Source organism: Psammomys obesus, unplaced genomic scaffold, assembly GCF_907164565.1.
Source record: "Psammomys obesus unplaced genomic scaffold, mPsaObe1.curated_primary_1811, whole genome shotgun sequence".
In the NCBI taxonomy this organism is placed as follows: domain Eukaryota; kingdom Metazoa; phylum Chordata; class Mammalia; order Rodentia; family Muridae; genus Psammomys; species Psammomys obesus.
The window spans coordinates 11,828,897-11,850,648 of record NW_026585691.1 but is presented as its reverse complement, the minus strand read 5'-3'; the positions used below and the strand labels follow the sequence as shown (position 1 = coordinate 11,850,648).

At 40.5% G+C, this 21,752-nt stretch overlaps 1 protein-coding gene across 1 annotated transcript in view; it reads right to left on the bottom strand.

The window, feature by feature from the left end:
* The window catches only part of Myo5a (myosin VA), a 145,293-nt gene that overhangs the window by 5,989 nt on the left and 117,552 nt on the right, over positions 1-21,752 (bottom strand). The window contains exons 26-34 of the mRNA XM_055596857.1: positions 19,878-20,021; positions 19,613-19,666; positions 18,320-18,547; positions 16,119-16,219; positions 13,642-13,722; positions 12,054-12,252; positions 8,797-8,890; positions 4,562-4,708; positions 2,152-2,306 (exon numbers count right to left, since the gene is read on the bottom strand). Of these exons, the coding sequence (XP_055452832.1) occupies positions 2,152-2,306; positions 4,562-4,708; positions 8,797-8,890; positions 12,054-12,252; positions 13,642-13,722; positions 16,119-16,219; positions 18,320-18,547; positions 19,613-19,666; positions 19,878-20,021 (1,203 nt within the window). The remainder of the gene's footprint in view (positions 1-2,151; positions 2,307-4,561; positions 4,709-8,796; positions 8,891-12,053; positions 12,253-13,641; positions 13,723-16,118; positions 16,220-18,319; positions 18,548-19,612; positions 19,667-19,877; positions 20,022-21,752) is intronic.

Here is a 21,752-nt window from a genome sequence, read left to right as displayed (position 1 = left end):
GGGGGGAAAAGTTTAAAATCTGTATAGGAGCTGACTTAAGAAATAGTAAACACATAGTCTATTTAGCATCAATATGTCCAAAATTAAGAAAACACCCATGAATTTTAAAAGAGGAAATCACTGTGGATCAGAAGGACAGAGAACAACTCTGCAACAGAAATGGAGATGCAGCACTTGTTTGAGTCACAGAGGCTTGCAGCAGAAGGCAGGGAGAGTGGTGTGTAATGGCAGCTAGGAGGGAGGATGAGACAGCCGCAGAGGGACTGTGGTAATGGCTGTACAGTGTATGTTAGCACCTAGGAAGAGTAAGATGTCAAAGTTTATGTTGTGCATATTTTACAACATTTTGTGGTTCTTTTTATTGAAAATAGTGTTTATTCTCACATAATATATCCTGATTATGCCTTCTTCCCCCTACTCCTCCTCGTTCCTCCCTACCTTCCCTCCCATCCAGATCCCGTCCTTTTCTGTCTCTCAGTAAAAAACAGACTTCTAAGAGATAATAATAAAATAAGATAAAAAAAAAAAAACCTAACTAGCACATTGGAATTGGACAAAACACACAGACAGACAGACAGATGGAAAAGAGCCTAAGAGAAGATGCGAGAAACAAAGACTCACTCATTCAAGCACTCAGGACTCCCACAAAAACACTAAACTGGAAGCTATAATATATACGCAGATGACCTGTAAGACCCGTGCAGGCCCTGTGCATGCTGCCTCGGTCTCGGTGAGTTCATATGAACTTTGATCACATTGAATTAGAGGGCCTTGTTTTCTTGGTTTCCTCCACCCCCTCTGGCTTTTATACGCTATCTGATTCTTCTGCAGGGTACCCTGAGCCCTGAGGGGAGGGATTTTACAGTAAAGAATTTAAAGCCCGTTTAGAAGCAAGAGAGCTACTGGGTCTTCATCCTAGATGCACTGTTAAGTTGAATAATCAGAAGACAAGGTGCCTGGAACACATCTTAGTAGAACCCCTGAGCTGAAAGTTAGATGTAGAGCAGTGGTTCTCCACCTTCCTCACGCTGCGACCCTTTAATACAGCTCCCCATGCTGTGCTGACCCCCAACCATAAAGTTATTTTGTTGCTACTTCATAACTGTAATTTTGCATCTGATATGCAAGATACCTTATATGCGAACCCCAATGGGGTCAGAACCCACAGATTGAGAACCATACTGCCTTAGCATTATGAAGACTATATAAGGTAATGGCTTCTCCTCTGTCTTTCCCAGTGATGGCTCTCATCTCTGATAAGAATCTTCATGTTGTTTGCACGTGGAAGCAGGGATTTTAGGTAACAAGATAATTTGTGGGATGAATTGGAGAATAAGGGGAACAAAACTTGAAAGAAATTTAATGCCATGTTAGTCATATTTTTATAAGAAATTACTGAACTTGACATTTATCTTAACATCAGCATCATATTCTACATGTATGGACCATATATGAATATGCATGTGTATAATTTATTTCCACTAAACAATTAATCTATTGAGGGTTTCACTGTGTAGACCTGCCTGTACTAGAATTTGCTTTGTAAGGCAGGCTAGCCTTTGAATTTACCAGGATCTTCAAATATATGCCACCATGCTTGTCTTCTAAACATTTAAGTTTGGTCCCAACAAATCCTAAATTGGGCTATTTTTGTCTGTAAAGAATTACTTTGCTACTCAATTTGATCCAATAATATCAAATTCATTTTGATTACTGTCTAAGCTGAATCTGTTCTGAACATACAGTGCTATGTTTACCACAGGCCCCCAGCTGGTGGTGCCTTTGAGAGGTTGTGGAATCCTTAGGAGATAAGGCTTGGCTGGAGGAAAGGGCAGGTCTTGAGGTTTATAGTCCAGCCCCATTTCTGAGTTCGCCTTTGCTTAAGGCTCCTCTGAGATGGGCTTATACCTCCTAACACCCTGAGCCCCTCAAAGCCATCCTTCCTTCTTTAAGTGCTTCTGCTAGGTGTTTGACCACAGTGATGAGAACGCAGCTGATGTGGAGGGTTGCACAGACTGTTCTTACAACAGGAGCTTGCAGGGAACACTGAAAGGGTTTACAAAAAGCAACTGTGCCAAGTCTGAAGAAGACACAGGACCTCTGCACAGCCTGTCATTAACAACTGTGAGAACTGCAAGATGTGGAACTGACCTTCAAGACTTTTTTGATGCTGTTAATTGTTGATGTCAGCAATGACCTCACTTTCTGATCATCGTTCAGGTAGTCGGCATGTCGCACACACATAAACAAGATATATGCTGGTAACCCTGGAATCAGATTGACAGCCACACCACGTGGCTTCAGTTCTGAACAAAGAAAAAAGGAAAAACAGAATTATGCAACCCTGAAAGTCTTTGTGAGGCGTGTTTTGTGAGAGGTGAAAGTACAGTTGTGTAAGATCTCAGTCATTCGGGACAAGTCATAAAGGCACTGCTTGAACAGCTCATTAGTGAAATTTTTGACTATGGGCACATGTCTATATAAAATGTATACATCCTGCCCTGACTTTTCCCTTGAAGTCCCATCCCGTCTTGTTTATGAACTGTCTTCCTGACGTCTCTGCTCAGGCACATCAAACCAAGCCTCTCCCAAGTCCAGTTCTGCATTCTGACGCCCTCTGCTCTAGAATGGACCTCTCCACCTTCAGTTTCTCAGGTTATAAACCTCACCATTTTTAAATTCCTTACTTTTCTCACACCATGTACCCCACTTATCATCCTGTTAGTGCTCCCTGCGAAAAACAGCCAGGATCTAACCTGAGTGTCTCAGATCCACCTCCTAGTCCCAGATAATATTAAATATCTACAGCTATTTACTTAATGAAATGCTTAAATTCACATTAGGTCATGCCGATTTTGTTCTGAGAATTCTCCACAGAGCTTCTTCACTCACTATAAAATTCCAAACCTGAACTGTGCTCCACATCGTCTAGCCTGCTCTTTCTTGGGCTCAGCTCACTCTGCTCCAAACACCTCCTTGCTGTTTGCTAAACATGCCGCAGCTCCCCCCTAGGGCCCTTGTCCTTACACCTTTTCTGCTTCTGATGTTCTTTCTTCAGGTACAAGCACAACCTGTTCCCTATTTTCTCTGGCCACTGTGCATAGTACAGCCCATCAAGGAGTGTTTCCAGACAGTTTTATATAAAACTACACACAGTCTTTACTCTCTATCCTTTTCACCCTTTAAGCCACCAGCCCCTAAAACCTTTTTGCTAAGTGAGTATCATGTTGAAAACAAAGCATCTCTGAACCTATATACAGTACTAAGCTGAACGCCATGAGGCCGAGGGATGTTAAATTAGGTGCAATTATCAATCCCATTGCTATCACCGTGGTAGCTGGGGGAAGAGAGTGGCAAAGGCTGAAGGTTTTAGTTTACTACTGCTTAGGGGCTCATATTCGAAGCCTTATGGCCCTCTGAATGCCTCTTTCATTCCCTTTTCAACTGTCCCATCTTTTCCATAATTTTGCTGGAGTTTTTTCTTAATTATCTTTTCTTCCACATTATTCAAGTATTTTCCGAAACACGGTTAGTCATGATCATTTCTAGGGAATGAAAATGGAAATTCAAAAACCTAAATGGCTTACAACAGTGGCATCCAATTGTGGTTACAACTGGGAATCCTTGAGACATTTCCAGAATAGTTCTAGACTTGGTCAAGCTCTTTTCCCTGAAAATTTCAATTTACTTCATTTGGGGTAGGGGGCTCTCAACACTTTTTAACAGTTTCCTGAGTGGGCTGAGGATATGGCTCAGTATCTGTCTACTATTCATGTGGCTCCAGGGTTGATCCCTGACTCCCTTCCCCCAAACACAACCCTCTCATATTGTTCTTAGTGGAAGCATACATAAGCCTTAGCACATGGGAGGCAGAGACTGGAGGACTGTGAATTATAGTCTAGCTTTCGCTACTATCAAGTCCTAGGCTGGCCTGGGCTATATAAAATGAGATCTCGTCTCAAAACCAAAAATTTTCCTTTGTGATCCTAACATGAAGCCAGAGCTGAGAGGCTTGGCTTCAAGGTAGCCTTCCAGATGGATCCAGATTTTCTCCCACCTTGATAATGAATGCTCAGGAAGGCTTCTACCACAGCATGATAGTGCAGTATGAAATGATGACTCATGACACTTCAGAGCTGGGCTCATGTCTATGGCCTTTGATGCTGAGAAGCTGAAGCTGGATGGTAACTCCCAAGACCTTACGACAAGCTTGGACAACATAATAGGAACACTCTCTCAAAAAAGCAGTATTAGAACTTAATTTTTTTTTTTTTTTTACCATTTATTTGCTTTGTGTGTGCTGTGTGAGGACCTGTGACATGGTATTTTTGCGGACAACAAAGAACAACTTGCAGGACTCTGTGTTCTCCTTCCACCATAGGGTCCCAGGAACCAAACTCAGATCGTCAGGCTTGGCAGCGTGCACCATTACCCACTGAGCCATCTTGCCAATGAAGAAAATCATTTTAAAGAATATTAAACCAAACTTCAAGCCCTAGTGACTAGCCTTTTCAGCACAGCCCTGGCTGGAAGGAACCTCAGCCACGTAGAAAGCACTTGCCTAGAATCAGGTTCTTAACAAGCTTCTGCTCATCCTCCCTTTTGTACTCCAGCATTCCTTGGAAATCCTTTTCTTTCCGGGGAATGTTGACTGGCCGGATGGGCTCATCAATGATCTGTCCTGGAGATATGTTCTCCATCTGACCCACTGCAGGAGGAACAAAAAAGGAGAGAAATGTTTGCCAGGTGGAAAAGCTGACAGGGCTCCATGCTCTTGCAACAGAGGGTGGACTCTGCAAGAGATGAAGCTCCTCATCTCTGCCATTTGGTTGTCCCTCCCTCTTGAAATAATCTTCTCTGCTGAGACTGGGTAAATAGAGACAATAAAGGGAAATTTTACTCTGACAGCCACAGAGCCTAGTATATAGGTAGTAATAACAAAAAGCTACCTAGAAGCTGGCAAGGTCTTCCATTTGTCTTGTGTCAGATTTACTTTGCAAGTATCCACAGGAAAGTCCCTAACGTATGCAATTTAGCATATGTGCTAACAAATCTTTACAACCAAAAGTGGTTAAACATATTTAGACTTTTGCTAGAAGAATGGAAAAACAGGTGAAAATGGAAAAGCATGCCTATAATCCCAGCACTTGGGAAGCAGAGTTAGGCAGATGAAGCACACATGGTCATCCTCAGTTATATAGCCAGTTTGAAGTCAGCCTCAGCTACATGAGACCCTGTTTCAAGAGTAAGCAAACAAACCTCCCGGAGCAACAGAAGTTAGTGCCAAGAATCCAATATTTAGTTACTAAGAGCAAAAGGGCATTTATTTAAAATTTATCATTATCTTGAGTTCAAACCACATCAAGATAGCTGTATAATAATATTTATTAACAAGGATTAATGTGAAAATGCCTAAAATCAGGTTTATAAAGGCCTCTTAAGGTTAATGCCTTTCTTCTGATTACTTTAGCCATGTGAGGACAGACGATGTCTCCTTTGGAGGCCTAGGCAACAAGATAGCATCTGGGAAGCAACAACCCGGCCTTCACCAGACACTGAACAAGAAGCCACCTTCGTAAACTTCTATCCCTTTGAGAAATAACTTTATGTGAGAAATATATTTGCACTGCTTATAAACCACACAGCCTGAGCAGCACACAGACTAAGTCAGCAGTTGTCCGGCCAGGTGCTAACACAGGATCCTTTTAACTTGCAGCAATGTCTACTTTCCTTTCTAGAGTCTTACAAACTCAAAAGGAAAATGAAAAGAAAAGCAGAAGAGTCTCTAAAAATTTGCCTTTTCTCTCCAAAGTACCACAAAGATCTTAATCTCAGGTTTAACCAGTTTTCAGACAATTTCTTACAAGTAAAAAAATTCTGGAAAATCTAATCTAAAGCAGAGAAACCAGAAGGCAGAGAATCTAGACCTGCTATCTAACAAGCAGGGTGTTGAGGAAGTCACTTATAGTTTCTGGGTTTTTGTTTTTCTTCTATCAGTAAAGTTACTGGCTCCTAGAATACTTTCAGGTCTGATTTTTTTTTTAAAAAGAAAACTGAGACATAACACCCACTCCTGGTTTAAATCGAGCACTGTGCGGGCCAGACTTTGAAAGACTCTCTACTTAGTGGTGCAATTTCTGCTAAAAATTATACATGTTGGCATTTTTTCTTTTAAAAAGTTTGTTTTTAAAAAAGTGTCCTTAATTAATTATAGCCCATAGGAGAGGCAAGAGTCTTTAAGGAAAAAGGGCTTAAACATGTTTTAACACATTTAAAGAAAAAAAAAACAAATAGACATAAGTAAACTTTCATTAGAAGGCGCTGGTCTTTTTTCTGTAGAGCACAGATGTGGAGAGGAAGGGAGAAGTGTTGGAAGAGCTCACCACGCTTATTCACTACTTTGGAAGGGGGCGGCACAACGTGTTGGCAGGTGCCCTAGGCACATGAGCTTATTTCATTTTATCATCTAGATGCAAATAATTTAACTCAAAATATAAACTTTCTTAAGAACAAATGTGTCTTTTTCTTATTTAATCCATGATTTACTACCACAGATGTTATTTTGCTTGGCTATCAGGATAGTTTAACAGAAAAGTTTGATTTCTAATTGATAATGGCCAAAAATGAATACCATCCTGAAATATTTTAACTTCTCTCTTCAATTACATTTCAAAGGTTGGGAGTGTAGCTCACTGGTAAAAACATATTTTTAAGAAAATTGAATTAAAGTGTAAAATAAAAATGACTTTTATATTTATTCACATTCTCTAATGTTGGTAAAGAGCCTTTAGTTTAACAACCTCACAGGTTATACCCTTAACACAGGATTTTAAAAGCAAATACTCCGCTGTCTTATCATGGTATCCCATTCAGTGTAGAAAGTACTCTGAAAAAAAGAACTTAGATTTTTAAGTACTGCCAATAAATATTACAGCTCATGTGTATAGACCTGGAGTTTTAAAATATTTTTTCTTGCATTTGTGTGTTTGGTATATGTATGTGTGCTCATGCGTGTATGTATGCACGTGTGTGTATATCAAGGCTTGAGGTTATCTTTACCTGACTTATTGAGGGAAGGCCTTTCCCTGCCCTCCAAGTTTGCTGTTTCAGCTCGTCTAGCTAGCCAGGTTTTTCTGGAGGAGCCTCTGTCTTTGTCTTTTTAAAACTAGAACTGCATGCAGCTGCTACGCCTGACAACTTTTCATTCAGGCTTTTGGGAGACAGTCCTCAAAGCTTTGTGCAAGTGTTTGACATGCAGAGGCATCTCTCCAGCCCCTAGAGTTTCAAAGGCTTTAATGTGATACATAAATCATGTAGTGCTAAGGGCCTATACAAAATATATGGCTATGAAGTAATCTTCCTAACATTTATACATTTCAATATTTGCATATTGAAGAGTAACAATACCCTCTTTGAAGTTAGCATCCATGGTACTATGCTCTAAATATTTTAAAAACTTATTCAGTTAAAAATATTTACAGGATTACCAAAGGCCAGACTCCATGCTCATTGTTGTAACTGTGAGAAATAAGAAGTGATTTCCATGTTCAGAAAGCTCTTGGTCTAGAATAGAAATCAGTAAACAAACAGAAAAACTGCTAAAAATATGACAGTGAAAAACCATAGAAGGCAGGGTCATGAGGTCAGTGGTGTGGTCAGGACACTTCTGAGGGTATGACATGTGCCTCTGGTCCCACAGAATGAGCAGGGCTTGCCCGGACTCTGCCAGTCAAGCAGAAGAGCAGTTCGAGGTGGTGTGATGGAGTGAGGAAAAGCAAACACAGAGTTCACTGGCACCGAGTCCCCTGAGTATCTCAAGAGGCAGGGACTTTCTACACTTGTGCCACGTGAGATTAAAGACGACAGCTAGAGAATACGATAGACAGCCAGGACGAGCATGTCATCTGAGGTCAAAATGGTAAGAGCTTGCAAAGATTTAAAGAGACGTCCATCTCTGAAATTCTGTCTCCAAAATGCCTTGAGAAGTGATAGGGTTGCTGGAATGCACTTAGCATGTGCCTTGTGAGTAAGAACTCACAGCTAGATCTCAAGCACTTGCAACTGTGTCTGGCACCTAGGAAACATTCAATAAAACTTGCCGAATGAACAAGCTAACCTACAAGACAAGATTAGTATGTTTACATTGTTTTTTTTTTTCCTTAAGGAACTTACCTATTTCATACAGAAATAATTATATTTTTGAATTGTAATTCTTTATAATTCCTATTGTGTGATTAACTTTTCTCATTATTAGATGAGGTATGTGAGAGTGCTCTAACACATTCCTTTTCACATCGTTAGGAATAAGAAGCAGGTTGTGTGTAGCATTTACTATTACTATTCTAGATGTATCACCCACATGAACTCATTCAGTTCTTACAGACCATGTTTGATAGATACCATAGATCATTCCTAGTGAGAATGTGGGGAAAGAAGGCAAAGAGAGGCGCAGCAATTTGCAAATATTCTGAGACTAGAAAGTGGAAGAGACACAACTTGAATCCAGGAAGCTGGCTCTAAGATCCTTGCTCTGAAGCACATGCTGTACTGACTATGGCAGTCTCTGGCCTGTCGCAAATATTTGTTTGCTGAATGGATTTTTCTCCCTTCCTAACTTTCTGTTATATTACTATGAAAATCATCCCCACATACAGAAGCTGAAATTTCCACTCTGCAGAGGTCAGGACTGTCAAAATAATTTTGGTATTTTCTCCAGAAAGTCACCTGCAAACCTCCATCATGTCACTAGCAACAGGAGATAAAAAGTGCAGATGTTGTAAAGACGTGTTTAAGTACCTTCTAGTTCACCAATTTTCTTGGCAAAGACTTTCAGTTGTTTCTTCAGTTTCCGGACAGTTTTATCCTGCTTTTCAAGTTGTTCCATCAGATCCTAAGATCAAAATGAGAATTCTGTCAGAAAGATCGAACAGGCTCGGCACAGGCACGGAGACAGCACGGTGGAATCATGGCACAGCACTGTTAGTTCTACATAGAAGCTGCAGAAGAGCTCACTGGTGGAAGCACCGCTCGGCTCAACCTGGCAGACAACGGAGCTGCAGCTACAGTGAGGGCAATGCTAAAACACACAGTGCGGCAGCGTCCTTTACAGCGTGATGGAAGCCTCCCAGCAGGCCTACAGGAAACAACTCAGCACTGTCACTATATAACGGGCAAAGATGAGTTTTGACGAGTGTGTAAAAATTCCATGGGGGATTTGAGGATGGTGGCACTTAGGAAAAGACTGACACTCCGTGAGTAAAGTGCTGTTAAGCTTTACCAATTCTACACTTAGCCTTAAAGCTTAAGAAACAAGAAGAAGTTAGAGGAAATTAAAAGTAAGGTGAGTCAGGTGTTGTGGCACACACCTTTAATTCCAGCGCAGGGAGGCAATAGTGGGTGGATCTCTGTGTTCAAGGCCAGCGTGGGTAATGTAGTGAGAGCCTGTCTCAGCGTGGGTGGGGGTGGGGGAGCTTTCTGGTGACACAGGACCCAGATGCCAGGTAGTATAAGATGCCCACAAAATCTTGCAGTCAATATATATTTAAAAAGATTAACTTTGAGTGCAAAAAGTGAGAGAGAAAGAAAACCTGTGTAGGAAGGTAAGACATCTGTGACTATTGGCCTTATTTAGTGAAAGAATTCTCTCACAAAGGACAGGCAGTTAGAAACTCAGCAACCAAGAGGGAAGTGGACAGGACCAGCTTAGAAAGGGACATGAGTCAGCGAAGCTGGCCAGTGGCTGTCACTAATTTAGAGAAGAACAGCATTCAAAAACACTGATTCATTTTAGCTTGCACAGGATTCATACTAGTGATTCAAAGGAAACAGCTGCCAACATTTTCAGTGCTGGGGGTATGCTTCCTGGATTTTACTTGATCTTTTGAAACATGTTGCTTCCATCACACTGTAAGCCCTGGGTTAACAACAAACCAAACGCACAGTGGACACAGGACACCAAAAGGGATGACACACTGGCTAAAGATAGCTGTGGGGGTTGGGGAAAGAGATTTTGTGAAGATTTTTGAAGAGACCTCCGGGGCAGTGGCAGGCAGCAGTGTGCTCTTCAGTTAGAGAAGGCTAGAAGTAGCAGAAGACAACGGAAAAGCATTGTGGTTTACATACAATCATCCTTTTGTAAAGTGAAATCCGATATGATTGATACTTCTTAGGGTCATCTGCATATAATTCCTCAAAATACTGAAAAAACAGGTACAATGGATATTTGTTTCTTCTGTCTTTGAGGGAAAGCTAACTCTCAGCAAAATTAACTTAAAGATACTTTAAAACACAGGTAAAAACTATATTTACTCACTGGCTCTGATCTGTCAGCTGCCATTATCATGTTCTTTTTCTAGGATAGATGAGCCTCTATTTTCCATGAACAATAGAAGCAATTGATGGCCAGGATGTTGTCACCCAGAAGATCAATAGAGCAGGGAACCATGGTGACCAGAGAAGACTGACATTTAGTTCCTAGACCTTTACTCCTTTCTCATGTGTGACCCTCCCAAGCTGCTGTACTGTTTAGCTACTAGCAGAGCAGCAAGGCCAAGGAAGGCAACAAAGTAAAAAGGCAGGAGTGCTGTTAGCACCACACTCTCATTTGGAACCAGTGGAGCTGGTGAGCACGTGTGTGTGTGTGTGTGTGTGTGTGTGTGTGTGTGTGTGTGTGTGTGTGTATGCAGGGCAAAACGTCAGAAGCACGAAGCCCAGACATACTGTTGCCTTAATATTGTGCTCGAGTGCATCCAAAAAATGCATAATTAAGAGTGAGAAACTCCAAGTAGCCTGAGGAGCAATACTCTTTTTTACACTTGAGTTTGGTAAGACCCTTCAAATTAGCAGCCAGTGTATTGAATGGTACAAGCAGCTGATCTGCAAAACAAACTAATTAGTCTTCCAGGTAGGGTATAGGGCTTGTTCATTTCTGTGCTAGGTACAAAATTTGCCAAGAGTATTAATAATACAGACAGACTGTGAGGACAACACCTGATTAACTTAGCGAACAAACTGAGAATCCACCACCCAGAAACAAATCCATTTCAGATCACCGAGCATTTTAAGACAATCATTCAGAAGCAAAGAATCTGTACATCGATCAATCAATATTATCCCACACATTTATCAATTCTTAATCATCAAAAGCATTGTTAGTTACATCAGCAAATAGAGTAAAACACAAATTTTAAAAAACATTCTCTAACTCAGAAAACTTTTCTATCAAGTAAAATTACGGTTGAATTACCCTGAAAGAGTCAAACACCATCCTTGCCTTCTTCCCCATACTCCTACTTTGGGACTTTACACGTTAAGACTGACTGAAAACACTGTGGGACTTTCTCCTAACCTAGGTAAGATGTGGGTGAACATATGGTGGCACAGAGCTATCTGTGTTGTCAGCTCTCTCTAATGGGATTAGACCGTCAGGGAAGTTCAACACTTTTATTATAGATCTTAAAAGATATTAATTTTCATCTGTCACTAAAGAACAGATTTTATGTAAAAATGTATAATTATAATCTTTCACTGAATTTTTATGCAGGAAGTTTATCTAGAAAATTTACATAGATTTAAAAATTGCCAATATGTAATCAGGTTCTGCTTAAACGATGAGAAGGCGCTAAGCTCAATTCTAGTCTCTCCACCCTTGTTTGGAAGCTCTACCCAGTGTCAGCCATAGCTCCTTCTTGGTTCAACCAAGAACCTTCCCTGCTTTGTCTACTAGACAAGCTGACTGGCATCCTGCTTGGATGCTTGGGAATCAGAGGAAAACAATCTGGAGCTGTGTCTCCCTGGCATTCAAAGCCAGCAGGTGCTCAGGTGACTCTCTTCCAGACACTCCAAGTGAGGTCTGAGAAGGCTCGATTGGTCTAAGAGACTGCAGTGAGAAACAGCTCAGGTGCAGTTTCATTATTCTGATTCACTTCTACCAACACATTCGTATTTTCCTTTCTGCCTCTATCAGGAACAGAAGAATGTCTTTCCCAAAAAGGAAAAGCTGTGTCTGTCCAAAAGGAACATATAGCAGACTTGGGCACTGCCCCTCTCCTTACCAAGTTTTCATTGGTCAGCCGGGTGATCTCATGCTGCAGGCTGGCCTCAATGCGGGCCTCCGGGGGCAGCTGCAGGTTCTGGGCCAGCAGCTGCTGTTGCCGGTTATTTTCTTCCTTCAGGCTCTGGATCTCCCCTCGGAGGGCCTCAGCCTCATTCTCATGGCTCCTCTTTTGCGACTGTAGCTGGGATTCCAAGAGCCTGTAGAGAGGCCAGACAGGTTTGTAGGGTAGATGAGTTCACACGAATGGGTGCCAAGCTACCTGCTCCTTTGCAAGATAGGAAAAGCAGATACTCTTTAGCATCTGTGCATCTCCTCACCCCAATAATGTCATGAAACTCAGATACTAGATATGGAAACTGATGTGTCTACATTTGTATGTTTTTGAATTGTTTGAAGTTCTCTTTTATTGGCAAAAATAGCCCTACTGCCAATAAATACATACATACATAAATAGCTGCATTATGAAGTGCAAAATTACACACTCCCAATCTATTAAAAAAAAAAAAAAACTCTAAAGTCACTGATTTCAGGCAAAGGTGGAGCCAGGATCATGTTTTTAATATTGTCCACTTATCTAAGGACAGAAAGGCTGGTGCACAACTTGGAAACCTATAGATTTACCCAAACCCAGTCTGGTAGTTCTCTCTCTCTCTCCCTCTTTCTCTCTCTCTCTCTCTGTGTGTGTGTGTATGTGTGTGTGTGTGTAAAATTACTATCAGTAAGAGAATCCTAAGAAAATATAAAGTTATAGTCAAGAATCAACTAACATGAAGAAGACACTTAATATTAATTTCATGATATTAACTGCTGAGCAAAACTTATTTTACTGTTGTGAGCAAACTATTAACAGCAGAGTAAACTATTTTAGCTATTACGAAGTTTTAAGATGGAGTTAACCAACAACACCGCAGTTAATGCCAACGGTTATGGTTAGAACAAAGCAGAATAAGCGGAAGCCCATAAGTGTAAGAATTTTAAAACTATCATCACTAAAATGGAAAATTTTTATGAGATTTTTAAGCCCCAGACATCACTAGGGCAGATGAATGTGTTAAAGAGACACAGCTAATTCTATTTTGTTTTTTCCTGGAAGTGAACTGCTGAGCTCAAGCGGTTACCCTGACTTCTTTGGCTTTGACTCTTGCAGCAACCACAGAGACTGCTGACAGTAATGAGGAAGTGGCCACATTTGTTACGGGACCATGTATCCCAGGTTGACATCTATGACAAATAAGCCACTGTCCAGGCAACAAGTGTCAGTGCCCCCACTCCAGCGTCTTTGTGCTTCAGCTGGAAGACTGTTTTCCTCAAGTTCTAGAGAGAGTCACAATGTTTAAACATTCACGCCCCACAGCACTACGGCTTACATGGAACAACTTGTATTCTCCTATAACCAGTTTTAGTCTTAACAGCATCTGTTAGTAGAAACGATTTTAAAGAAGGTATATGGCTGCAAAATCTAAGTTTTATTGAGGCTAATGGCCTCAGAAGGACAATAAATGCACAAGACACAGAGTCAAAGTGTGAGCCCACTGTTAGTAAGAAAACAAGTTAATAACATTCCATTTTCAGGAGACACATATAACCTGTTGGCTTGTTTTAACCCTTCATAAACCAGCCAGAGCTCTCCATCCTCATTCAACTCCTGGTAATCCATAGTAGATGATCTTCCGTGTAAAGAAACACAATGCAAAACACAAAGGGACACAGGATGAAAATGAGATGATGGTGGTCAAAAAAAAGCACACGCTAGTTCAGTATTTTACTAAGTGAATAGGACCATTTTTAGTAATTACAAATGACTTTACGTTACCACAATATTACTTTGGTGGGGGAAAAAAAAAGTGGGTGGGGGAAAAAAAAGTGGCATCACAGATAAATGAAGGGTCTGGCGTTTTCTCCTGAGAAGAAATGACTGGAAAGTGAGACAGACTTTCAATTTTTAATGTTTTATGTGGCTAGCCAAAGGACCTTACATATCAAGCATTATATTGAGGCTAACCACAACAAATGTACGCTGTGAAAACTCGAGGTATATCTTCATGTGGCAATTGCCATAATCTATTTTCAGGCTTGGAATTTATTTTGGTATAGTAAAATCTGACTCTCCATGTAAACTTTCATAAAAATTTAATGTACAAATAACATAAAGTATATCCGAAGTTCTCAGCTTTTGACACGACTTCAAATTTTTGGGTAAAATTAAGTTTAAGATCTGGAGCAACCGCCTTTGTATTAGAGATGCAGCTATTGTCTCTTACTGAAATAGTGTAGTCTGTGGACAACAAAAAGTGGCAACACGTTTCCTACCTACGGTATAGACAATCCATTTTCAGGATTTGCTAAACGCCAAATGCTGTTCTTCATTCTTTCACTAACTTATCTGTTCTCCCATCACCAGGCCGAGTTAACAGACAGGAAAGAAGCATTTGAGCCCAGCATCACGTGATTTCAGAGTTCAGGTTCTTAATCTTGATATGCTTTTGTTGCTATGTTTATATAATATGAATTTTATTTTCTATATTCATTCTACCATCTCTCCCTAAAGAGTTATCTACTTTTGAGGTTCTGTTGGTATTATTTATATTCTTTTGACTTCAAAATTTGTATCTTGGTGCACATATCCTGGTTACGATCTATTACATATAACGCCACTGCGCAGCTACAGTTCTCTCCCTGGATGCCCTGTTGTCTGCTAAGTCAGCAAGTCCACTTTCTACCCACCCGTGTCTCACGAACATAAAATGGCATCATAAAGTGGCTCTAAGGTTCCCTATGACCCACTCCCACACCCCAAACCCACAAAATTTACTGACCTCATTTTCCTTCATATATTTCAAAACACCCCACTTCTTTTAATCCCAACTGTCACCAACCAAGCTCAAGTCACCATGATCAGTCACTGGACTATGGCAAAGCTTCATAACTGGTTTTGTGCTTTCAGTATTGTTCCATTACAATTTGTTCTCAAATATAACAGCAAGGCCTAGCATTCTAAATGTGTCACTACATCATTCTTCTACTTAAAACACTTCAATTCCTTCTAATATCTTTAGACTGAAATTCAAACATTGTCAGTCACTTCACCAAGGAGCCTACAGCCTCTGTGAGAAGGGACTGCACTTTCTGGTCTTCTGCTGTATTCACACAATGTGGCTTAGTGTCTGACATGGGGTAGGCACATTTCAGACCTGGTGACTGAGTAGCTGAGCAAATGCATAGACAGCATAATATTACTCTTTCTATAATAAGATATTCTTAAATATAAAAGCTTATAGTAACTTCACAAATTAAATGTATATTTAACCAAATACTTTTATGAACATTCTGTGCCTTCACCTGTAAATAAAGAACTATCTCATGTTTCATAAGGCATATATATTTAATCTGTGGGTATTCATGTATGTCAATCCTGGAACTGGGTTATCCATATTCCGAGGAGACTCCTCAACTGTCTTTCTCTTCGGATCACCACTGGCCACACTCTCTCAAAATGGTACAGCGTGTAATTTTTTTTTTCTATTTAGAGTCCAATGGCACTAAGTTTCTGTTCAGAATGAGGTTGGCAGTATGGCTGAACACTGTAGATCTAAGCCACCATTCCCATCCTTGGAGGTATGGCGCCCATCCTGGATACCTCTGGTGGAATTCTAAGCACATATATCTTCTCTTTTCTTCATGCTTTGTTTCAATTATTAAACACTGTAGCTGCCTCTAGAAACCTTTAAATGGCCATTGAACAATACCCTTGCTATGAAAGGATATACTCAGGACAGTCCAAACTAAGCAATGGATTTTCTTTTCCAGGCAGCTTAAGGCCAAGGCCCTTGACATAAACATAGCTCCCCATTACATGAATAACATTTTCTCTGACACCAATCATCAGCCATTACCTGATGTAATTAATGAGATTTTAAGTTGGTTTATGCCAGAAACCTTACGTTCTTCTTGAAGAATGAATGAATGAAGCAATGAATCAGCACATGGACTTCCTGCACAGGAGCCTGGCTTGAAGACTCAGACTAATACAGTTAAACCAAGAGAGATGAAAGGATCAACTTACCTGTTTGTTTCTTTCAAACCAATATATGCTTGTGCTATTTCACCTTTGTCTTTCATTTTCTGTACATCTTCCAAAAGTATTGTGGAATCTGTCATTGTATTCTAAAGGAAGAAATAACACATTTCCACATGAAGGCTCAACTCAGTTCTTCTGGATCATATAAAATATATTCTTTTCATACCAGGACTTAGGAGGTAAGGGTACTTGCCACCCAGGCTAATGACCTGAGTTCAAGCTCTAGCACACATATGGTAGGAAGAATCTACTTCCACAAATTATCATCTGACATTCATGTGTATGCCTCTATAGACACATGTATGTGCATGCACACACACAAACACACTACATAAAACATTACATAAAAGCACTAATTAATTGCCTCTAAAAAGTAACCTCAAAAGGTTCATTCTCTTTGTCTGAAACAATCAATGTCTGTTTCAATCAATGTCTGTTCTAAGCTAAGTGTGCTCGCTCATGCCCAGGCTGGCCTCAAGTTTTTATGTACTGATGACGACCTTGAACTTCTGGTCTTCTTGCCTCATCTTCCTCAGTGCTGGGATCATAGGTATGTACCAATGAACACGCTTTCATTGGTACATTGATGCATTCATTGGTTCATTCAATTTATGGGGTGCTGCAGCTCAAACCCAGGGCATTGTGTAAGCTAGGCAAGAACTTCAATAGCTGAACTACACTTCTGGCCCCAAGTAAACATTTCTTTAGCTGTATTTTTATAAAGAATATATGTTTAGTGTAGTTCAGCTAATTTATTTTTTCTCTTTTCCTCAAAGGAAAAAAACCTATTTCATAAAGGGCCATTCTTATTTTTTAAGACCTAATAAACATAATTCATAGTGGCTCATTTTTATGTCAAATAATGATATACTAGAATATCTTAGGACTTTTCTGGAGTGTTTTTGAACTTCCAGTAAATCAGGTTACTTGGTCTATTCAGCTAGTCTGAAGGCAGGGAGAGACAGTCATCGCCTTTTGCTCATGTTCCGGAAACAAGCAGCTGGTTCTTTCTTTATTCTGCCTGTCTTGGCTAAGACGTAGCATTTGGGAGATGGGGTCAGATTTGTACTACAGCTTGAGAAGGTTCTGACTCACTGTCCTGTGTTTCCCATATGCAGTGACTAGAAGTGATGAAAGGGATGAAGCATCCCTTTATTTCCAAGTTGAAAACAAGATGAGCGGGGAAAATCAACTTCTCAGGAGTTCCTGTTCATTCCAGCCATGGGTCAAAAGGGAGGAGAATTGGGGGAGTGGCAGCAAAGAACACATGCTCAGCTCTCTCATTCCTTCTCAACCTTGTTTGATTTGGTGCAAATGAGTGCCTGGGAGAAGTGAAAGGTTTTCTTTCCCAACTTGTGCATGATACCGGAGCTGCAACAGTGAGTCACAGAGCAGACTACGAGTTCCAAGTCACAGAGCTCCTTCTGTCATCTAGATCGGATACTATTATCACAGGCTCTCCCAGGGACTTCACATAGGAAGAGGTCAGATGGGAAATTAGTAATTACCAAGCTTGGCATGGCAGTTTACACCTATACTCAGAATACTCAGGAGGTGGAGGCAGGATGACCAGGGGTTCAAAGATCTCTTCAACTATACAGTGAGTATGAGGCCTACTTGGGCTATATGAGATCCTATGGCAAAAATGATGGAGAGATGTATCAGCATTTAAGAGGGCTTGATCCTCAATCACACGGACCTGGATGATAGAGGAGGACACACAATGCCCTCTGCTGGGATCCATTTCCACATAAACACAGATAATAAATAAATAAACCTTTAAAACCAGAACAAAATAAAATTGACCTGGTTACAAAGCACCAACTACCTGTACTGAGGAGACCTGCAAGCCAATGTTAGGATTCAACAGAAGTACTTATTAAGTATTAAAAACATGCATAATTACCTTGTCATCCTGAAAAAATCACATGACGGTAAGCACAAAAAAAATGAAGAAAGCAATAAATCTTTAGCACCATGAATAGATTCTTTCACCGAATCCAGATAAGAGTTCATTTAAAAGCTATGACTCGTTTCTTCTAAAACTAAATGAATTAACATTCACAGAACTATCATATGGTAGACATAAATATATGTGTCTGAGATAGGAACTCCTAGTTCTAATGCTCAAGTTCTTTCTTGAGGTCAGTCACCATATCTCATGCTCAACATGTCTGCACGCTTACCTTGGGTTGGATGGCTTCTTTCTGGCTCACCAGCTGAGACCGTAAGATGAGGACTTCTTCCTTGCGGACATCGAGCTCCTCGCTCACGGAGGTCAGCTGTTCCATAAGGACACGGTAGGCAGGAGCACCCGGTGCAGTCACTTCCGGGGCACTTTTCTCACTGAGGGCTTTGCGTAACTCATTCAGCTCATTTTTCAGTTTTTTGTTTTCTGACTCCAGTTCTTGACGCTGAATAAAAAGATGGAAATGTTTACTGTTGTCATCCTCATCTTTACATCCAAAAAACTCAACCTCCCCTAAGTGATGGAAGATTTGTCCTAGATAGGACATTGACCTTCACTCTTATGAATAGTCTTCCAGACTAAGTGTAACATCAGTGAAACTTCAAAATGTAAAAAGACACTTTGTATCTCCAACTCCAATTTCAGAGGCAAATTGACTCCAATCTGCTCAGAGAATACACACAGATGCACAGATGGCTGACTGCCAGTCCTGATAAGTTCAGGTTTGTTTGTAGGTAAATGTAAGGGCAAAACCAAGCATGCAAGATGGTGAGGGTATTTCCAATGACTGGGTCATCTGAGTGGACCCCTGAAATCTTTAGCAGTGTTCTCTTTCAATCCTCTAACTAACTGGTGATCAGTTTTGCATTGCTCATTTTTGGGACAGAGAACAGGAAAATGTCTTTACTCTGATGCTGAAGTTCTGACACAGCATGACCCAAACTTTAACATGTATCATAGCCATTTGGAGTTCCTGTTAAAACACATACTTCTGAGCCCCAATACAGGAGTCTGACTTGATGGCTAGGCTTAAAAATTAAAAATTTTGCACTTCCAACAAAGGACTAGGTGATACTGATTATGCTAATATAAGACCAGCTTTGAGAACCACTAACCTAGGTTAGTCTGGGCTTCCCTCATATCTTGATTTACCTATGTTTATGTGAGGCTGGGGATGTTTTGGAGAGCAGACTGCTACCCTGTGCCTTTAGTCTGCCCCTTGCCCTCAAACAGATTTTGACAGGAGCACTTGAACAAAGCAGCCTGATTAGAGTTCAGTCTTTACTCCTGTAGCTTGAGTGGCTGTTACCAGTTACTCTTGCTCAGAGTGAAGTCCGACTTACATGAAATAGAATTTGTATGTGAAAAGAACATAGGCTAGAACTAGTGCTCCATTAAGATTTAGGCTAGAACCTTCAGCTAGGAATGTTCTCAGAGAAAAAAAGACATATTCTTAGCAGCTATCTTGTCAAACAAAGTATTCAAAGTCTTGGGCTAAAGATTTCAATACCTTGAGGGACTCATATTCTAGTTCGGCACCTCTAATTTGTGGTCTTTCTTCTTCCTGGGGGTGAAAAAATAAAGGAAAAACTGTATTTTAACTGTCAAAACTTCACTATTAGAATACTTGTTGCTGTACAGAAAGCAGTGATGCGTCCAAGCCTTCACAGCTTTAACGAAGTGCTGCAGAGCTGAGGACCTTAGAATACAGAAGGCATGGACGGCCTTGCCTCCTTAGGCTGTCCCCAGCCCTGCGGCCAGCCACAGCTACCCACCTTTGCCTTGCTGCGGAACACCTGCTCCTCCTTTCGGTCCAGCTCATCCTGCATCAACTGCTTCTCCTGTTCCAGCTCTGTGACACGCTTCTGGAGCTTAAGGAACAATGACATATCCAGAGGCACCTTCTTCTCACTTGGCTCCTAAAACCCAGAAACCGTAAGAATCAAGTGAAGTCAGAAGACTCACAAGACAAAGAGAAAAGAGTGAAAGCAGTTCATCAGCAAACAGTCAAATTCACAGAAGAAATGCAAACATCCAAAGAATGTCCTAGCCAATGACTGCAGAAATGCAAGTTGAACAATAGTGCAGGACTACTCTCTTATCTGACTGGCAAACAGCCCAGAGGTGGCCTTTCAAAGTTAATAATGCCCCATCTTAGCAACTATGTCTCATATATTGGTGAACTATAAATAATCTTGTGGAAATCTAAGTGCATTTACTGAAGCTTAGATGTGTATTCACACCTTCCCTAGCAAATCTGTTTAAGAATTAAGATTAAAGGGTCAGATGACTCAGCAGGCCAAAGTGCTTCCAGCAATTGTTTTGTAATTATCTGTCTAACTGTATAGACAGGTGAGCTACCAGTTGCTGAGAATCATTCTCTTCCTGATGGGCAATGAGGTGATTTCTAATTTCTGTTACTGAAGTATACATCCAGGAACACAAAATATCTAAACAGAACACTTGGCAGCTTGGTAAGCTGGGGCACTTCCATCAATAACCATAACTATTTCTGGGACAACAGTCATGCTACAACTCAACAAATTAAAGCTTTCAGCTTAGTTGGTTGCCCAAAGGTGACATTTCAATGCTGTTTTAAATTTTATTCTTTGGCTTTTTTTCATACGGTTACACGGTACATGCATGGAAGTCACAGAAAACTTGCAGGAGTTGGTTCTCTCCTTCCAGCATGGGTTGTGGGGCTCAGGCTCAGGTCATCAGGTTTGAACAAGAAGCATTTTACCAATTGTGCTGGCATTGTGCTGGCCCACCAAAAGCACCTACATATACTGGCGTTTTAGATGATTTACAATTAAACGTTCCATTTAAGTACCTTAATATCTGTTCATTTATTAGCAATGCATATGTTGTTTGAAACTTTAACATTCAAAAAACTGTAACAGAATCCTCCATTCTATACATGAGCATAGTACTTTACTCATGATACTTACAATATTATTAATTGGAAATCATTTCTTTGGGCTTTGGAAGGGCATTTTAAAAAAGAATCTTATTAAAATAGACTAAGGTAATTTTCAGCTATCAGTTAATGCTATATATGAAATCCATTGATTGCTATATGAGAACAAATTCTACAGATAGGAATATGAGAATAGGAAAAGGTAGGGCACAGAAGATAACATTAGCCAAATACAAAACAATTTGAGGTGTAACAAATGGTAAACACTTCAGAGTGCTCATATGGTGTCCTTGCCCTCACTGGCATCTCTGTTTATAGCAAGGTCATTTGACTTCTCTAGATCACATGAGAAAGGAGGAGTATTAGACCATCTGGATAAGAGAAAATGTGGATCTTTTTCCCTTTCCTTTTTTAGTAAGGACCTTGTCACTTAAGCCTTTAATGAGTGTGTGAAACTTTGAAATCGATCTTAAAAATAATATCAGTCTCTCAACTGAAGACAATCATTAAGATAAGAAAATTCACTAATAAAATGACCACCACTGGTTTGGCAGTCATTTTGAACTTCTCCTACCATAGCTGAGAAAGTCATGGCGGCCTTTTCCCCAGGTGTGAGCTGTGAGGAAGCGCAGGAATAAAGTAAGACTCCAACAGTCTACAGAAGCAGGGAAGGGTAATGGTTCTAAAGCGACACATAGCAGCCCTATAAATGCTGTGAGGGGTCCAGGGC